General features: G+C 52.4%; 8 protein-coding genes across 11 annotated transcripts; 3 read left to right on the forward strand and 5 right to left on the reverse strand.

The window, feature by feature from the left end:
* Positions 1-810: 810 nt before the first annotated feature.
* On the reverse strand, positions 811-1524 carry J3458_022533 (uncharacterized protein). Its single transcript, XM_066123060.1, has one exon. It carries the CDS (start codon positions 1218-1220, stop codon positions 867-869), a length of 354 nt encoding a protein of 117 aa, XP_065973971.1. The 5' UTR covers positions 1221-1524; the 3' UTR covers positions 811-866.
* Positions 1525-1647: 123 nt separating this feature from the next.
* Positions 1648-2219, forward strand: J3458_016868 (uncharacterized protein; the record flags this gene model as incomplete). Its single annotated transcript, XM_066121039.1, has 1 exon — positions 1648-2219. The coding sequence occupies exon 1, from the start codon at positions 1671-1673 to the stop codon at positions 2217-2219; it is 549 nt and encodes a 182-aa protein (XP_065973972.1). The 5' UTR covers positions 1648-1670.
* Positions 2220-2286: 67 nt separating this feature from the next.
* On the reverse strand, positions 2287-6256 carry J3458_016870 (uncharacterized protein). The gene has a single exon (XM_007815708.2). The coding sequence runs from the start codon at positions 6196-6198 to the stop codon at positions 4483-4485; it is 1716 nt and encodes a 571-aa protein (XP_007813899.1). The 5' UTR covers positions 6199-6256; the 3' UTR covers positions 2287-4482.
* Positions 2302-3528, forward strand: J3458_016869 (uncharacterized protein; the record flags this gene model as incomplete). Its single annotated transcript, XM_007815709.2, has 1 exon — positions 2302-3528. The coding sequence occupies one exon, from the start codon at positions 2302-2304 to the stop codon at positions 3526-3528; it is 1227 nt and encodes a 408-aa protein (XP_007813900.2).
* A 1869-nt stretch (positions 6257-8125) lies between the features above and the next one.
* On the reverse strand, positions 8126-8461 carry PRA1_1 (major allergen asp; the record flags this gene model as incomplete). The annotated part of the gene is made up of 1 exon (XM_066121040.1): positions 8126-8461. The coding sequence occupies one exon, from the start codon at positions 8459-8461 to the stop codon at positions 8126-8128; it is 336 nt and encodes a 111-aa protein (XP_065973973.1).
* Positions 8462-8645: 184 nt separating this feature from the next.
* PRA1_2 (major allergen asp) lies at positions 8646-9095 on the reverse strand (the record flags this gene model as incomplete). The annotated part of the gene is made up of 1 exon (XM_007815707.2): positions 8646-9095. One exon carries the CDS (start codon positions 9093-9095, stop codon positions 8646-8648), a length of 450 nt encoding a protein of 149 aa, XP_007813898.2.
* A 1497-nt stretch (positions 9096-10592) lies between these two features.
* Positions 10593-11283, forward strand: J3458_016873 (uncharacterized protein; the record flags this gene model as incomplete). Its single annotated transcript, XM_066121041.1, has 2 exons — positions 10593-10878; positions 10931-11283. The coding sequence occupies 2 exons, from the start codon at positions 10593-10595 to the stop codon at positions 11281-11283; spliced, it is 639 nt and encodes a 212-aa protein (XP_065973974.1).
* Positions 11284-11929: 646 nt separating this feature from the next.
* On the reverse strand, positions 11930-15191 carry LYS4_3 (mitochondrial Homoaconitase). Of its 4 annotated transcripts, XM_066121042.1 has the most exons (9): positions 15096-15191; positions 14688-15034; positions 14443-14617; positions 14034-14396; positions 13798-13973; positions 13322-13746; positions 12951-13261; positions 12728-12877; positions 11930-12673 (listed from the first exon to the last, which is right to left on the reverse strand). In XM_066121042.1, the coding sequence occupies exons 1-9, from the start codon at positions 15108-15110 to the stop codon at positions 12308-12310; spliced, it is 2328 nt and encodes a 775-aa protein (XP_065973975.1). In that variant the 5' UTR covers positions 15111-15191; the 3' UTR covers positions 11930-12307. The 4 variants fall into 4 exon arrangements, with proteins under 4 accessions (XP_065973975.1, XP_065973977.1, XP_065973976.1 ...); XM_066121044.1 differs by having other exon boundaries at positions 12728-13261; XM_066121043.1 differs by having other exon boundaries at positions 12951-13746.
* Positions 15192-16064: the final 873 nt, after the last annotated feature.

Genomic DNA, 16064 nt, shown 5'->3' on the forward strand with positions numbered 1-16064 from the left:
TCGAGTACACGTATGAGTATCTTCCACATGTTGCCATTTATTGAGCAGTCGCGTCAGAGATGCTTTCGATAAAACAGTCGAAATCAAAATAGCCCTGGCGTAGCTGCTCTTTCTTCAAATGTCGTGCCAAGCTGGCACTACCACTAATCTCCGAGGACATCAATATTGTACACTAGCCGTGGCCGTGATGCTCCTTGGGGAGGACAAATGCAGGCCAAGTGAACGTCGCAGATACAAATTGATTACACCATTCCCATTTTTGGCCAACCGTGATGCACGTGGTCCTCCTTCTAGAAGAAGTCTCTTCTTCGAAATGCCTAAAGGAACAAGTATGATTATTGTAAGCCTTTTCAGCCCCATAATTGACCACTGGGGACACTATGATCCATGCTAGTATCGTGCAACACGTCCACCACAGTTTCCAGATTTCCACATGGTTTTCTATGGAGGCGTGGAGATGGGCGGGCCTTGGAAGTTTTCGCGTCGCGATACGGGATTTCAGAATTACGACGCTGTGCCTTGACGGGTCCTGTGGAGAACTAGACGACACGTGCGATAAGACACACTTTCCGTGGGTATTTGCGGACTCCCCGATGGTGGGTTTTTCTCGAACGCGTGGAAATGGAGACGGCTCGGGTCATGAATGAATCCTTCGCTCTAGTTTTGTGTAACACGGTTGAAAGGTTGGCCGCCATGGGGCCGATGACTAAGCTCGCAGGCGGGCTACCCTATAGCTTACTGGTTTCCGTAAGCGACTTTGGAGCTGTCTTTCTTGCGCATTATTTTCCTTTGCCAAATTCGATTGAACATTATTTGTGAAGCACGGTCGCCCTCGCGAGCAATGGCAACCCATAACAACGCGCGTATCAGGTAAAGCAGCTATCGTCGGCTTGTTGCCTTGAGGTGGGTTTTGGAGTTGACTGGCGGCGCTGCTCAGATTTTGTGCGCCCATAGATATCGAATCTCATCTTCCCTTGACCCGACGACTTGGTCCTATCATTCATGGGTTGCTCATGGCATAAGACCACAATCCACAGCCAGGGCAACCCCGACGGGGGTGTGAGGACCAATTGCCAATTGTTCTTCTGGCGCAAGTCGAGTGACGCAATTGCCAGGTTGCACCGCAGAGCAAGTCGCTGCCAATATACCGAGAATTGTATGGAGGCAGCTTCAATGTTTGCCGACTGGTCGTATCGCCTCAGGTCAAGTTCATGCTTCATGCCGTGTATCAAAGGTGGCTCGGTACCCGCTTATCTCGGGTTGCTCTTTGTCTGGCCTTGACCGACTTTGGCCTCGTCTGGCCTCGTCTGGCCCTCGTCCGGCTTGGCTGAGCGCCTTTGCTGCAGCTTTTCCTACCAGTTGACGCTTTTTCTCTTCAGCCCACGCGTCAGCCAGCCGCACAGCAACAAAGGCTGTGACGCACAGCTTCACCGTCTGTCTTGTTTCAAGCCTGCCGTCCCGACCAATAGTCATTGTGGATTGAATCCCCACCATCAACTCCATTGACTTTTTCAAAAGAATGCCTCCCTCAAGGTGGGTTGGTTGGACCAGTCCAGTTTCCCCAGAGCTCAGGCGTCGCTCCACCGTCAGTTCCTGGACAAGAGGCAGAGCCAGTCTGTCGTGACAGGCAATTGCTGCGTCTTGCTTGATCTTGTTCCTTGGTCGTCAGAATGTCGTTATCTGGCTTGGCTAACGAACTGCTGGTAGCCGTGGCCGAATTCCTGGATGCGGAGCGAGATATTGATGCCTTTGCCAAGTCTAATAAGAGACTCTATAGTCTACTCATCGCCCATCTATATCGATACAATGCGGACAACTCCAACGCATCCGCTCTCGTGTGGGCAGCCAAGACTGGCCGAGTAGAGACCTTGCAGCGCGCTGTTTCCACCGGCGTCAAGGTCCACGAGTTTGCGCTTCTACCCATCGCCTCCGAGGAGGGCCATCTCAACTTTGCCAGTCTGCTGCTCCGTACACCCGGGGTAGATGTCAACGTGAAGAATGAAGACGGCTGGACGTCCCTGGTGCTCGCCTCGAAGCACGGCCATGTCGACCTGGTCGAACCTGCTTCTGGCTGCGAATGCCGATTTGCAGACCAACTACGCTGGCTGGACGCCGCTCAATATGGCTGCCAACGATGGCCACCTAGAAGTGGCGAGGCTGTTGTTGAAAAAAGGAGCAGATGTATCGGTCCCGAGCCAGACGGGATGGACGCCTCTTAGGTCCGCTGCCTGTAATGGACATTTGGGAGTGGCAAAGCTTCTTCTAGCCTACGGAGCTGATGTACACGTAACAGCGGAGCGAATGTGGACGCCATTGCATTCAGCCGCCAACTCTGGCCATGCCGACATCGTCGAGTTGTTGATAGACTATGGAGCGAACACGGCTGCTGCAACTGGGGATGGCTGGACCCCTCTGACATTGGCAGCCGACAAGGGCATGGTAGAGGCGGTAAATACACTTGTAGCAAAAGGTGCCGATGTTGCTCTGCCCTCTGGCAACGGATGGACACCCATCACACTGGCTTCGGACAGTGGCCATATACCTGTCGTGCAGATCCTGCTAGAAAAGGGTGCAAGCGTAAACTCACCATGCATCATTGGCTGGACTCCCCTGATTCTCGCTTCTGCAGCTGGAAAAGTTGCCATGGTTGAGATTCTGCTGGATCATGGAGCTGACATCGAGGCAACAAACGACGCTGGCTGCACGTCTCTTCTCATCGCTTCAGACAGAGACTACAGCGAGGTGGTCAAGGCTCTCCTCGCCCGCGGCGCCAACGTATCGACGAAAAATCGTGGCGGATTAACCGCTTTGCATGCTGCATCAGAAAGGGGTCACGTTGAAGTTGCCGAGCTGCTACTCGCCCACGGCGCCGACATGGCGGTAGGAAATTTGAGCGGCTGGAACGCTGTTCACATTGCCGTGCACAAAAACCACCCAAAACTCGTCGAGCTGTTCCTAAGAACCCCATGGCTTGATATCGACTTGAGAGACAACTACGGACGAACACCACTGTACTATGCAGCAATGAGGGGAAACGCGGACATGGTGGATTTGTTCCTAGCAAGGGGGGCGTCACTAACTATATCGGATTCTTACGGCTCGAAACCCATCTTCACGGCAGTTAGAAATGGGCATGAAGCAGTTGCACGCCGACTGTTGGCCGTGAGTTCCTACCCTTCGGAGCAACTGGATGGCTTTGGACACAACTTGCTTTGGTGGGCTCGACGAAGTGGTAGACCAGGCCTGCTGCAGCTCGTCCGGCAACACATCACCACGCACGATCCCGGCGCAGAGTTGGACGAGGACGTGGAAACGGAGAAAAACCCGGTCAAGTTCATTCAAGATGGGTGCTGGTGCAAAGTCTGTACGCAATGCACGGTACTCGGCACCACTCCATACGAGTGTCCGACCTGCGACGGTGGCTACTTCCTTATTTGTGCTGAGTGCTACGACGCTGGCATGCGGTGTCGAGAAAGTAATCACGAACTTATATCTCATTCTTGCCATTCTTGCGGCAGAATAGCTTAGGAAAGAGCCCGACCGAGTCAAAAACACAAATTTGCGCCGCGTTTCGAAGCAGGATGTCATTCCTGATCATCATGTGTAGTCGACGCCAACTTGCGGAGGAGACGTTTATCGATACCCAGTTTTCGAATGTATGTTACTGATTACTCTGAATTGAGGTGGCCATGATTGTTGATCAGTACACAGACTGGTTTCACATGTTTAGTAGGACTTGGGATCTTACGGTAGCTTATTGAAAAAGTATCCAGTACATGGAAGAAAACCATCCATCTCATCGACAATGCCGATGAATTGCTGGGGCTTCACTGTCCCTTGGCTTATGGTATTAAATGAGCCTTGTGCTGGTTTATATAGCTGGTTTGGAAGGTAGAACGACCTGGCAATCGGATGCAGATTCTGTGACCCAACAATGGACCAACAGACATGCGCTGCGTGTGAGGGAACCAGTCTTTGGCAATGATTGTCCCATTTGGGGGGTAGCGAACACACGTCGCCGTAGTTGATACGGGACATGCAGACCGGAGCTCAAACATAGTGGAGTATGGACTCTGGCAACTCCCTCTCACCTCGGCATTTCAATTGTAGTAGGGATGTATCAAAACATATCGTCATTCTCTCGGCGTGGTGTGGCACAAATGTGGATGAAGAGTGAGTCATGAGGGATGGGGGAGGGGACGGGCATTCAGTTGCGAAAAATGGCAACAACGTCCCTGCCTCCCGCAACAATCTTGTAAATTGGCAACTGCGCAACATCATGCTGAGACGGAAAAAACTATGACCGAAAGGGTATGTCACCCGACACTTGACTACCATTGGACTGGGGAATCGCCATCTGAACTGGTCGCATCACCATCATGAAGTACCACTCTTAATTGGAAGATTGTCAATAGGGTATTACACTTCATACCAACCATGCTCAACATTCCTTCAATACGCCATTGCCAAATTTCTCACGCCCTACGCATCCTCTTTTCCGCGTATATCATAGACGCCAACTCGGCCATCGCCATCACCCACAACCAGCGATTTGCTGTCTGCCGAAAACGCCAACTCGGTGACACGGGCGAGGTCTTCAAACTGCTTCAAGCCCGGCCTCGGACCACTATCCATTGCTGTTGCATTCCGATCAGGCCAGCACCACACTTCTTGGGACGACATTACGTCGATGACGGCGAGAGTTCCCCTGGCACCAATAGCTGCTCCGCTGGCGTGGCAGTATGCCACATATCGACAGTCTGGTGAGATGCATGATGTGCAGTTGGGGATTGCAAATGTTCTGGTTGAGTTTGCCGCAAGATCCCAGACTAATACATGGCGAGACGGTACTTTGACCGGTGTGAGGTTGTAGCTGTACCCTGTTCCCCCGCGAGATGCTGGCGCTAGCACGGCACGGAATGTCGCGGGGATCCATATTGATACCACGACGCTGCCATAGGTAGTGAGGTCGGAGGGGATAGCGGTGTCAATCTCCCTGTGCTGCCAGGGCCGAGCTACTCGATATGGTTTGCTTCCGACAAGCTCGTTGTCATGCGTCTCCCATGCCACCAGCAGGGTTTCTTTATCGGGTGGCGGGTGTCCTCGTCGTGGAGGTCGAGGCCCTGCGGCAGCAACAAGGAGAGGGCTCGTTGGCGACAATGCTAGTTCGGGGTATTGTGGAATGAAGGGCAGGCTTGCTTCGGCAAGATGGATGGATCTCATCTTCACAAAGGGCTTCTTTTCCCTTGTGGCCCCAAACAAGTCGATGACGCCTGTTTCGCCTCGATACGTCGCCAGACGTCCCCAGCCATGACCATACACCTCCATCTTCCCCACGGACCAGCGATCCGCATTGTCAAGGGTTTGTAAACATTTCTTCTTTTCCCAGTTCCATATTTCGATCGATCTGCCGAACCGTGTGGCAATGGCAATCAGCCTAGATGTCTCTGATAGGATGGCATGGCTTCGAATGAGGTAGTCACGCGAGCGAGACTGTGCCTCTGTATATGATGAGAATTTGATGACGCTCTCTATATCGCCAGTCTCGAGAGACCAAACCTTGACAAGGTTGTTGCCGTGTTTGGTAGCTAGGGTTGATGACGTGGAGGATACGTCCAAGTAGTAGACACTGTTGTTGATGCGCTTATCTCGGGACAAAATCATGCTCTTGAAGGAAAGCTCCAAGGAAGAGACTTGTGAGTGCTGATCCCCCTGCTGGAATTCGGACGGCGTTGTATAGTGCGTAGATGTTGGCGACTTGAAGGAAAAGGATCCGCGTGGCCCGGTCACAATGCTTCCCGATCTGTCAGAATAGTGCGACGAACGTGCGCTACTTGCTACAGATCGTTCGGATGGGGCACGTCCGATGGATCTCGAGGAGCTGTTTGTTGCCTTGGGAGGTAAGGCGGGAAGGGGTTTTGTCGGCGCAGGATATAGGCTGTGAGCTGGGTAATACGCGGAAGATGCGTTGGAGGAAGTGCGCCGATCGGATATGGGTGATTGTTCGTATTCAGAAGCAGGTCGCCTGGGTATTGAGTCGCTGGTGCTCGTCCTGTACAGTCGGTTGCTACTGCCGGGAATGCTCGAAGCAGACTGACGAGAGTTTGTTGTCGCAGCCGCTACAGAATCGTCGTCTTGGCACTCTTTCTCCGTCGCGGCCGCGATGCTGTCGCCCTTGCGTCCCTTGAGGCGGCGCATTTGTTCGCGACGGTTTGAGAAAGCTCCCAAATGCACGCGACTCCCGTTTTGTCTGGGGTGGGAAGGTTGCGAAGTCAGTCGTCTTTGTTTTTTGGATGCCCGGTTCATGCAAATGAGCCCCAGTGGCGGGGATTCATGCGCCATGTCACTCACAAGAGCTGCTGCGGCCCATCGTCAGACGAACGGGGAGGGGGATCCATCTGGGGAAATCAAGTCGGAAGAAACAAGGCCAGACCAGGTGCCAGGTTCCAGGTTCGGGGTTCCACTGCGGGATGGACGTTCGGAAAACAAAGCTTTGATGCTCGAGGAGGCCGAGACGCATGGTATAAGAGAGAGAGGCTGCGGGATTCTAGGCGACATGATATTTCGCTTCGCTGCTCATTCATCCATCCAGCCATCCCAGAAGGAGTGAGAGGGACAAAAGAACAATACAATGCCCATTGCCCACCCTCCCCAGCTCAATTCCGTCGACTTTTGTGGAGTCCTCTCAGCCTCCAGCGGATGGAAGCAACCCGTGTTTCAATGCTTCTGCGGGAGTATGACACCAGCATGAAGTCGAGACCTCCAAAAGGCCCGAACAACTAGGGGCTTAGATTCCGTGGCTTCAATGCTTGGTGAATTGGGGAACATGGGTCAGAAAAGGGCCCATCGAGCCCTCGCCTTGTCACATCTCTTGAGCTTCCACCAAGACGCCACTGCGCCACGAGAACTGGGTAAAGGTCTCCATTTAAGCTGCATCGGCTAGGTAGCCTTGAGCCGGGAAACTTAACAGGCGGCATTAGTGTTTTTTTGGCTAACCAGTCATGGCCTAGAGAAGGATGTTGGCTTTGGAAGACGGTGCAGCCTCGGGGTCTTTTTGATTCCATTCTCTGTATCTCTTCCCATGTTGAAAGCAGCCCATGCTCATCCGGCTAGCTTACCCCGTTGCTGGCGCCGTTGCAACCCTCCTCATGACAATCACAGGAGGTAATGGCACAGAACGGCGAGAAATGTCTCACCCCACGGGGCGGCTAGTCCCTAGGCAAGTTTGACGCCACGCCATGTGTCAATGTTGCGACGCTATCCGGCAAGTCGGGGGATTCTGAGTCAAGTAAAGATGTCCTCCTTGGACTGAGGGTGAGTGGGCTTTGATACAACCTCACATCGACACCACTCCACTCGGTCACAGCAAAAACACAGCTTCAGCCAAAGGGGCGGCTGAGATGCCCCAATGAACTTGAGATGAACGACTTGTTCAACCCTGCGGGTGTCAAGCCGAAAATGGGGGGGTCAAAGTGCAACGCACGGCACAGGTTGCCAACGACTGCATCGCCTTCCCGGATACGCGGCAGGTGGCGCATCGAAAACTCGTGCACATCAGACCCGCAGGCCGGCGTGTCCAGTTATGAGCGGAAGCTGGCTGGCAGAATCTGGGGTTTGCTGCGAGATTCTCACAACATTGTTGTGGAAAAGTTGGCGCTGGGCAATTTTGCTGACATTAACTTGGACCCCTGGTCAAACGCAGCTCTTGGCAACAACAGACGGAACAGGGGCTGTGCAAATTGAGTTATAGTTGCTCCGTAGTCTGGACTACTGGTGGTTGCCATCACGTCAGATGTCCAGATCTTCGCGGCGCTGTGGGGACCCTTTGTTCACGACCGCGATCGACGAGTATGCGACGAATGAGTAACTTTGACTCCCCATACTATTTGCTTGCTATTAATGCTATTAATAAAGCCCCAAAGCTATGTGAATGTCAATGTTTCCTCTCGCCTCAGCGACAAGTCGGTCCACACTACGGAGTACGAGCCGCCAAGATGAAGACATTTGGCTCCAACAGTAAGACTCCCTCTTGTCTTTCATTAAGCTCGCTTCGTCATGCCGTTTAATCTCATTTTCACGTGCAGTGTATCACACCGTCATCATGGGTATGACACTGGTTTCACAGTCAGTGCCCGAGCTTTGTTTCAAGTTCCGAGGGGGAAAGAAAAGAAAAAGAAAAACTCACAGACGCCGCGCTGGAAGTCGTGCTAGTTGCCGCGGGCACCGTCTTGCTTGTGCCAGACGGAGACGGACTCTCCTTGGGCGGTTTGCCGGTGCAACCGACGCCAGGGGCCGCAACGTCGTACGCCCAGACATCAATGGCGAAGTACTGCAGCGCGTCGGTGTCGACGCCGCTCTTCTCTGGCTGCCTCTTGGCGAGCTCCAAGACGCCCGCGTACCCGTGAGAGTAGTGGTCCACGATGCCCTCGCTGATGGTCGGGACGTGGAATAGCCTGTGCATCAGGTCCGTGGCCCAGTACGTGTTGAGCTTGGATCCGGTGACGGTGTACCCGAGATTGCAGACGGACGAGAGAGGCCGACGGATCGCAAAGGACAGCGGGCAGATGACTGTCTCGGTGGTGGCGTTTGATCCTCGCCAATGGCCGGCCCAGCCTGGCAATCTCTGTCAGTGCTATTGACCTCATTCATCCGCCCCCAGTGCAGCCTGTGGGCTGGGCGTAGCACATACCCTTCTGCGTCTCGCAGTTGCGGTCGGGATCGTCGCAGCGGAACAGCATCTCCGCCTTGTCGGCCGCGATGATGCGGTCGTACCACCCGATGGCATGCGCCGTCGACCCGTTGCCAAAGTACTTGTCTGCAAACCCGGACGCGTGCCCCCATCGCAGGAGATGGTCGCGCGCATGCCGGGCCAGCTGGACCGTCTCATCTAGCCCTTGCTGGAGCTGAGCCCTCAGCGAGCTGTTGCAGGACTCGTGGATGTTGAAGGAGGGCTTCCAGCCCGCTGCCCACTGGTGTGCCGAGTCGCTCGGTGGCTCGGTGGGCGCGGGAACGGCCAGTGTTGGTGTTTCTGCCCGCAGACCGACGGGAGATGCCCAGACGCGGGAGAGGAGCAATGCTGCGAGGACGGGATACATTGTAGCCGGCAGAATACTGAGTCAAGCATGCAACAGATGTGATGAAGGCCTGGGTTTCCTGGATTTCACCATTTGCCGTGAAAGGTCCATGTCTTTATAAGTTCGCTCCATGGTATGCCAAGACCTGCCATGGCAGGTAAATCGCTCAAAATTGTTCGTCATATTGGCAATGTGGGCGAGACGTCAAGTCTGCATTCTTGACATTAGTCGAATTCAACAGAAGAATTTGATGGGAAAATGGAATCGGTGCTGTTTGTCCGGGTCATCAGGGTGCCTTGGGACTCCAGCTGAAGGCTATCAGGGTTGCAATAGCCCTTTGCCAAGGCTGGATTTGCCGTCATGAAAGGACCATGAAGGGCCATTGAGGGTGCGTCGTCCAGTAAGAAGCCGTCAAATATGCTTATCATTTAACCCTATTCATAAACGTGGCTGGAACCCCGATGGACGTGGTTTGTTGTCGCCGCACGGTCCAGGGTATGAAGCGCATGCATGATGCGGTTGTAAAAGCTTGTTGCGGCAGCCTGCAACTATCGAGACTAGGCATTTTTTTTTCTGCTGTCCGGTCAACGTTTCCAGGTAGCATTGCATCGTTTTCCTAGAATTCGTTGAATGAAGATCCGGTGTCTACCTTGCAGAGCGACCGGATGACCGGCGGGACACTCGGCAGCATCTTGGCGGGCCAGGTTGTTGATGCTGGCTGGTAGCTGCAAAGCTGGGTGAAAACAGAGCGTTGACGCGAAAATATACCAGACGCTTTGCAGTCAAGGGCCCATCATTCATTCGTTGATGCAGCGTTGGTTCAGTACCTTTTGCCTTGCATGTATGTATTGGCTAGCAGCTTAGTTGTTGAATTGATTACAAGTCTCTGACCGCATGTCGCACAAAATATTTGCATTTGACATGGAATATCCCAACGTGAGCTAGTTTAGTCTGTGGATGTGGTCTCACCTAGAGGTAGGCCAGAGACGGACTATACTACTTGAGCAGCCTTGAATCGAATTTCAATAATATATTCACTAAATATATGTGAAAATATTAACAGAGTTAATTTTGCATATTCGCTTATAAACGCTTCATCGATTTAGCCCATTATTAGTATGGCTCACTCTCTGCATGTATATAGAGAAAGATTGAGTAGCATATTCGGGGGTTGTCATCAGGCAGCCGTCAACTTGGTCTCGTCACGTATCGCGTAACCACGGCTAGGCCTCAACTGTGTGACAGCAACTACCTCGGGCCGCGCCGTGCGTGATAGGCAATTGGAGAGCGGAGTTGCAGCCTTGTTCTAAACTGTAAGCTCACTTTCCATGCCTGCTTCGAATATCTTCTCACAACTACTTTCTTCAGAAGCGACTATTGCCTCAGGTCATGTAATCTCGAGTTGCGAACATGGCCGACAAAAATACCACGTGGCGACAGCTTCTCAGCCAGCAGAAACCGTACCTACCTTGCACGTCGACAGCTCACAGGAATACTACCGGCAAGGGCTGACCAGAAATGGCCGAGTCTGCCGTGATCTGGGACGAGTTTAGTTCGAACAAGCTCAACGAGAGCTACGGCCACGTTCTCGGTTTGGCCGTCTCAGAGCCTATGCTAGTATGCCCTCAAGCAGACCAGGTGCTGGCAGGCGTTGTGATTCACAAGGCCGAATACATCAATCATCTAATCTGCTGGACCAGTGGGCTGCTGGAGCCAACTTTCCGGTTCGCCAAGACGCGTCTCGAGGCTCAACTGTCTCCTTGGTCGATGAATTATCACCTGGTCCGTCTCACAGGCCATCGCGGTTGCTATCCCGAAACTGGGAGGGTCTAAACCGAGCTTTGCCGATCAAACAGGTACACTTATTGCCAGTTTCAGTTGGTCTTCTCAGGAGATTGTCGCCCTGATCGATACTATCGAGAAGCATGAGAGGGAGGTCCATGTCCATGACGGGCCCAGTAGACGGCACTGTGCTGTCGGCTCAATTGCACCAGACCCTTACAACTACAAACGCAAGCATCCCGCCGAAGGCCTCTTGAACCCGAATCTCCGCCCCAAGTGGGTTGCGGAACTCCTGAAGTCTAACGGTGAGCTGGGGCGCGTGGAGACGGGGATTCAGGCCCGCTTGGAAGACGTTGCTCTGGAAGGATTCTGTGATGAATTTAGTGTATGCTATCGCACCTTTGGGGAGAGTCGACGTATCAATTGAAACAAGGGCTTCGAGACGGTGTGGAGTTGAGAAACCAATTGTCGGCTTCTCATGGACTTGAAGACCATCATCAATGATGCGATCAGGACAGCTAACATCTCTCCGCCCCGGGTATCCCCATCTGGTTCGCTACGGCGATCCGGCACACGGCAATGGGGCATTTAATGCAGCATTCTTGAGTCGCCATCGTCTACGCCGAAGCTCTCTGTTGCATCGGTACCTGCGTCTTGGCCCCCGTGCCCACCTCCCTTCTCATCGCTACTAGCAAACGACCGGGGTCCTGGGATTCCAATGAAGACATGTGCGTCAAGTATCTCAGGACGCAAAATATAGGACCAGCTGCCCGGTTAAAGAAGTTTCAGATAACGATTCGGGCCTCCTCGTACCGGACCCGCACTGGCTGCCGAGGAATCAACCAGGCGAGGCGAGTCATCAAGTCATTTGGAGCCCCGAGGAGCGAACACACTTAAGAAGCTCGTGCAAGACGGTGAAAGATGAAAGGCTATCGCTCAAGGGAGGGAGACAAGATTTGACAACAACGACGACGGGAAGGCGCTTCACCTAACGGGTTGGACACATCCAGGACGGTTCAGGAACCGCAACCACAATGGCCCGAGGAACAGGATAAATACTGGGAACAATGGAGTGACTGGACCAACGAGGAAGAACAATTAATTCCCCAGGGACTGGCCGGCTCGTACGCAGCGAGGCCTCGTTGCCGCATTCTACACAAGATTTGGAACTGCTCGGAGCGTCTATGCAGTGCAAGAAAAGTTTGCGCTTGTGCGCAATCGCTCTAGCAAGGATTAGATATCTATGTTGCAACACATACTTGACAATGCCCTTGCCAGGGATTGAGAGTATCAAGGCAGGCAGCAGCACCTGCGTATAGACCGCCAATGAGCCTTGGCCGACGATTTCTACTTCTAACGTTGGAATGCCCCAGTTTACTGAGTTATACTTGTTCTCGCCTTTTCCCCCCCTTTGTCCAAGTTTATGGTTGACGAGGATTGGACCATTAATCCTACACAGCGACCTTGGCAATCTCGTGCTTGACCCATTCTGTCAGGCCCCCCTTTGCGATGATCTCTTGTAGATTCTCTGGGAATTGGCCAACCTTTCCCTCCCAGCATTCTCCATCCTTACCCTCTTGCACTTTGATGGTGCTTCGAGAGATATCCCACGTTAGGGTCCAGCCCGTCCGCCGTGTCGGCACCTTCTCCGATGAGGGAAAGGCAGCACGAAGACGTTCTACAAGTCGCGGTACCTCCAATCCCAAGAGCGCATTGTTGATGCTATTGCGGGCAAAGATACTAGACAAGCTCCCAGCCACGACAAGCGGAATTTGCCTGGCTAGGATTGCTGTCGCAGCTTGCTCTCGTGAGGATCCCTAGAATAGATTAGAGCCTGCTTTTACGATAAAGTTGGAGCAGGTCAAACGTACACAGCCAAAGTTGTATCCCGAGACAAGGATATCATTAGGCTTCGCGACTGAGCCAAAGTCGGGGTCGTAGTTAGACATGCAGACCTCCGCCATGCCCTCCTTCGTGACATCATCCTGATACGTCCATTTTGCTGCATAGATATTGTCGGTCTGGAGAACATCCATGTCAGAATGGAAGGCCACGTGGAAATAATTCCGAGGTGGGGAAGGGGGTGGGGCTCACATCAAGGTTGTCGGCGTCGCAGAATACAATCTCACCGCTGATGCTGTTGGGGAAACCCGGAAGCATCCGAGTCGTTTCCTTTGCGGCGTCGTCGCCCTGGGGGGCAGAAGGCTCAACCCCGTCGATAAGAGAATCTAGCTGTTCCGTAATACTCTCAAGCCCACTCAGAGGGGACACCGGGGAGCCTACACCATAACCAAACTCGATGCCGTTGAGGTTCTCGTGGGGCTTGTATACGCCGGGACCTGAAATCTTACCGCTAAGAGCGCTGGCGGCTACCACCTCAGGACTGGCAAGGTACGCTTGAGCAACTAGTGACGCAATCAGTCAATCTCCTGGCACAGATTTTCATGCATGGTGAGAGAACTGACGTCTTGAGCCCATCCTGCCCTTGAAGTTGCGGTTCGAGGCAGATATTCCGACCTCACCATCCTTCAACAAGCCTCGCCCCAGCCCAATGCACGGGCCGCAGGCAGCTGGGAGGGCAATCGCCCCAGCATCAAGCAACGTTTGCCAGCTACCTTGTTCCTCGGCGATCTTCTGCTCATTGGTTGAAGCTGCTGCGATATAGAGCTCGACGTGGTCCGCGATTTTGGGCGTCTCCCTGCTGCCCTTGGCCTTGGCAGCATCCTGGAAGACTTTGGCTGCAGCCTTTAGGTCAGAGCTCCGTGAGTTGGTACAACTTACAATGTAAGCCTTGTCAATTTTGATTTCTTTGGGAGCAACCTCGCTGAGCGGGGTTGATATCTTCACAGAGTTAGGTCCTGTTATCTGAGGCGAAAGGGAAGAGAGATTTCTATGACACTGTCAGTTAAGAACTAGCTAGCGGGGCACAGGAAGGACATGCAGGTAGATTTTCTTGGCGTAATGAGCTCCAGGGTCAGCCTGGATGTACGTAGGGTCGCTGTAGAGCTGATCGATCATGTCGTGTGTGATCCTCTCGCGAGTCGTGCGGTCCTCGTAGATTGCAGCCTCTGAAGCCTTTTTTCGTAGCCAGCGCTCCAGAGTCCCATCAACTGGAAACTACCGCGTATAACGAGTTAGACGGAGATACAATAGAATAATCCTTGTGCATTGGCATACCATTGCAGAAGTTGCAGACCACTCAGTCGCCATGTTGCTGATAGTAAGGCGATCGTCGACAGAGAGGCTGGACATGGTCTCCTCCGAGCCAACAAACTCCACACCATGGTTCAGCACGTCCGTAGGGAAGACGGAACAGAGAGCTAGGATGACGTCCTTTCCGGTCACGCCGGGCGGCAATGTTCCTGTGAGCGTGACCTGTGCCACCGGAGGAACTTGGAACCAGCTCTTGCCGGTCGCCCAAATGGAAGCTCCATCGGTTCTCACCACCGCGACCCCGAGGGATCCCAAGGCTCCGTACATGCAACTATGACTGTCGGAGCCCACACACAGGGTACCTGGCCAGACGAAGAGTTCTTCAATCTGGGGAGGTTAGCCCGCCGAAGGCTGAGTCAATGTGGGTGCTTACCATGACTTGGTGGCCGATTGAATAGCCCGCGGGGAAAAACGCTACGCCGTGTTTCTTGGCGAATGCCTCGATCAACTCGTATTTGCGGAGATTGGCTTCGCTCTTCAACTGAACTTGATGGTCAATCGCAAAGACCGGCTGCGTCGGGTCCTCGATTCGTGTGGCGTTCATCGACCTGTTCTGGTCAACCATGCATTCCCACACGCGCAGAGTCTGCAAAAGCAACTGGTTCGGGGGGCCCTGACATGAATTTCTGGGCAATCGGCCAGGTGTTGTCGTGACTGAGACACCTATGAGGCCGTATCTGAACGTAGTCGCCGCTACGAACGAGCTTGCCCTTTGGCAGACCAACGGCGTGGCGTTGCACGATCTTCTCCGTAAGAGTTTGCGGTGTCTTGCTTTCGTAAGGGCGGTCGCTAAGGCTGGGTCCTCTGTTTACTTTGTTCAACGAAACTCTTGCTCGAGCAGTGGTTGTAGTGGCCAATGAGCGACGAGGGGAGTGCTGATGGCATGGCAATGGGACGACATGCTGAATGTAAAGGCATCGACTAGACGGGCGGCCAGATGCGCGGCCGAGCGAGCGAGCTGCGATCTGAGAGGGTCAGTTCATCAGACAGAGTAGTTTTACAATCGTACGGAGGGGGGTCACTCACTGCTTGAAGTGGCATTGTAGGTCGTCGGAGCGGCCCAGGACTTTGGGAACAATTGATGTCGTAGGTTAAGAGAATGACGAAAGCGTCAAAATTTTGGTTCCTGATGGCTTACAGTTTAAACCCTGAATGTTTTAGCCCGGTATGACATAATAAGGGGTCTTAGAGCCAATAAGAGGTCAATAATTATTACAGAGCATGTGGGGGCGGGAAGTACCTGATAACGCGATGAAATCTCCACCAGACGTTTACTCCCCTGCTATTTAACCTATTTTATTGGCCCAAACACGACACGCACACACACAAGTTGACCCTGTACGCGATATCGCGACCTAGTCTCTGTGAAATTCTCGTAGCTCAAGCCTAAAGACTAATATAAATAAGCAGTAAACCAATCCAAATAAAGTGACTAAATGCTTTTAAAAGTTAGTAATTTCAATTGCACGTATCACAGGCTACAGCCTATCACAAATGCAAGTAAGTAATCAAGTAACGTAAACGATTTAGCTGTATAGCTCAGGCTCGCACGAGGCCGGTTAAATGATTCAGTAAAATATTAGTAAAAAAAGCCATAGAATTAATTGTGAAGGCGAAACTTATTAAATTAAAGACTTGAGAGTAAGGCTGTCTTCTTATACTAGCAATCCAGCTATGATTAAATGGTCCATCCGATTTCCTCCGAGTTGTGAGCACAAATGCCGCCACACACTATCAATCTCTTTGAGTGCGTTAAGGTCTATTTCACGTATTAAGCTAGGGTCCTAGCTAATAGAAAAATTATTAAAAGGTACGCAACACTATTGACAAATAATATGTTGATAAAAAGTACCACTAATATTTAAATTTATAGAGAGCTATATCTTGTGTTACAGCCAGAGCATTGACTGTAGTGTAGTTTTGTAGTTTTGTAGTTTTTGTAGTTTCGAATATAAAAATTTATATTAAATCTAATAAAATACTTATAGAATTATA

Source organism: Metarhizium acridum (assembly GCF_019434415.1).
Source record: "Metarhizium acridum strain ARSEF 324 chromosome Unknown scaffold_405, whole genome shotgun sequence".
NCBI lineage: Eukaryota > Fungi > Ascomycota > Sordariomycetes > Hypocreales > Clavicipitaceae > Metarhizium > Metarhizium acridum.

Bases quoted from the DNA above. Each gene is read 5' to 3' on its own strand.
- J3458_022533 (XM_066123060.1), bottom strand. From the start codon at position 1,220: ATGAAGCATGAACTTGACCTGAGGCGATACGACCAGTCGGCAAACATT.
- J3458_016870 (XM_007815708.2), bottom strand. From the start codon at position 6,198: ATGCGCCGCCTCAAGGGACGCAAGGGCGACAGCATCGCGGCCGCGACG.
- LYS4_3 (XM_066121042.1), bottom strand. The intron at 13,747-13,797 runs GCATGTCCTTCC...ACAGTGTCATAG, and splicing joins TACGCCAAGAAAATCTACCT to AAATCTCTCTTCCCTTTCGC. The intron at 12,878-12,950 runs GTGAGCCCCACC...GATGTTCTCCAG, and splicing joins GCGACGCCGACAACCTTGAT to ACCGACAATATCTATGCAGC.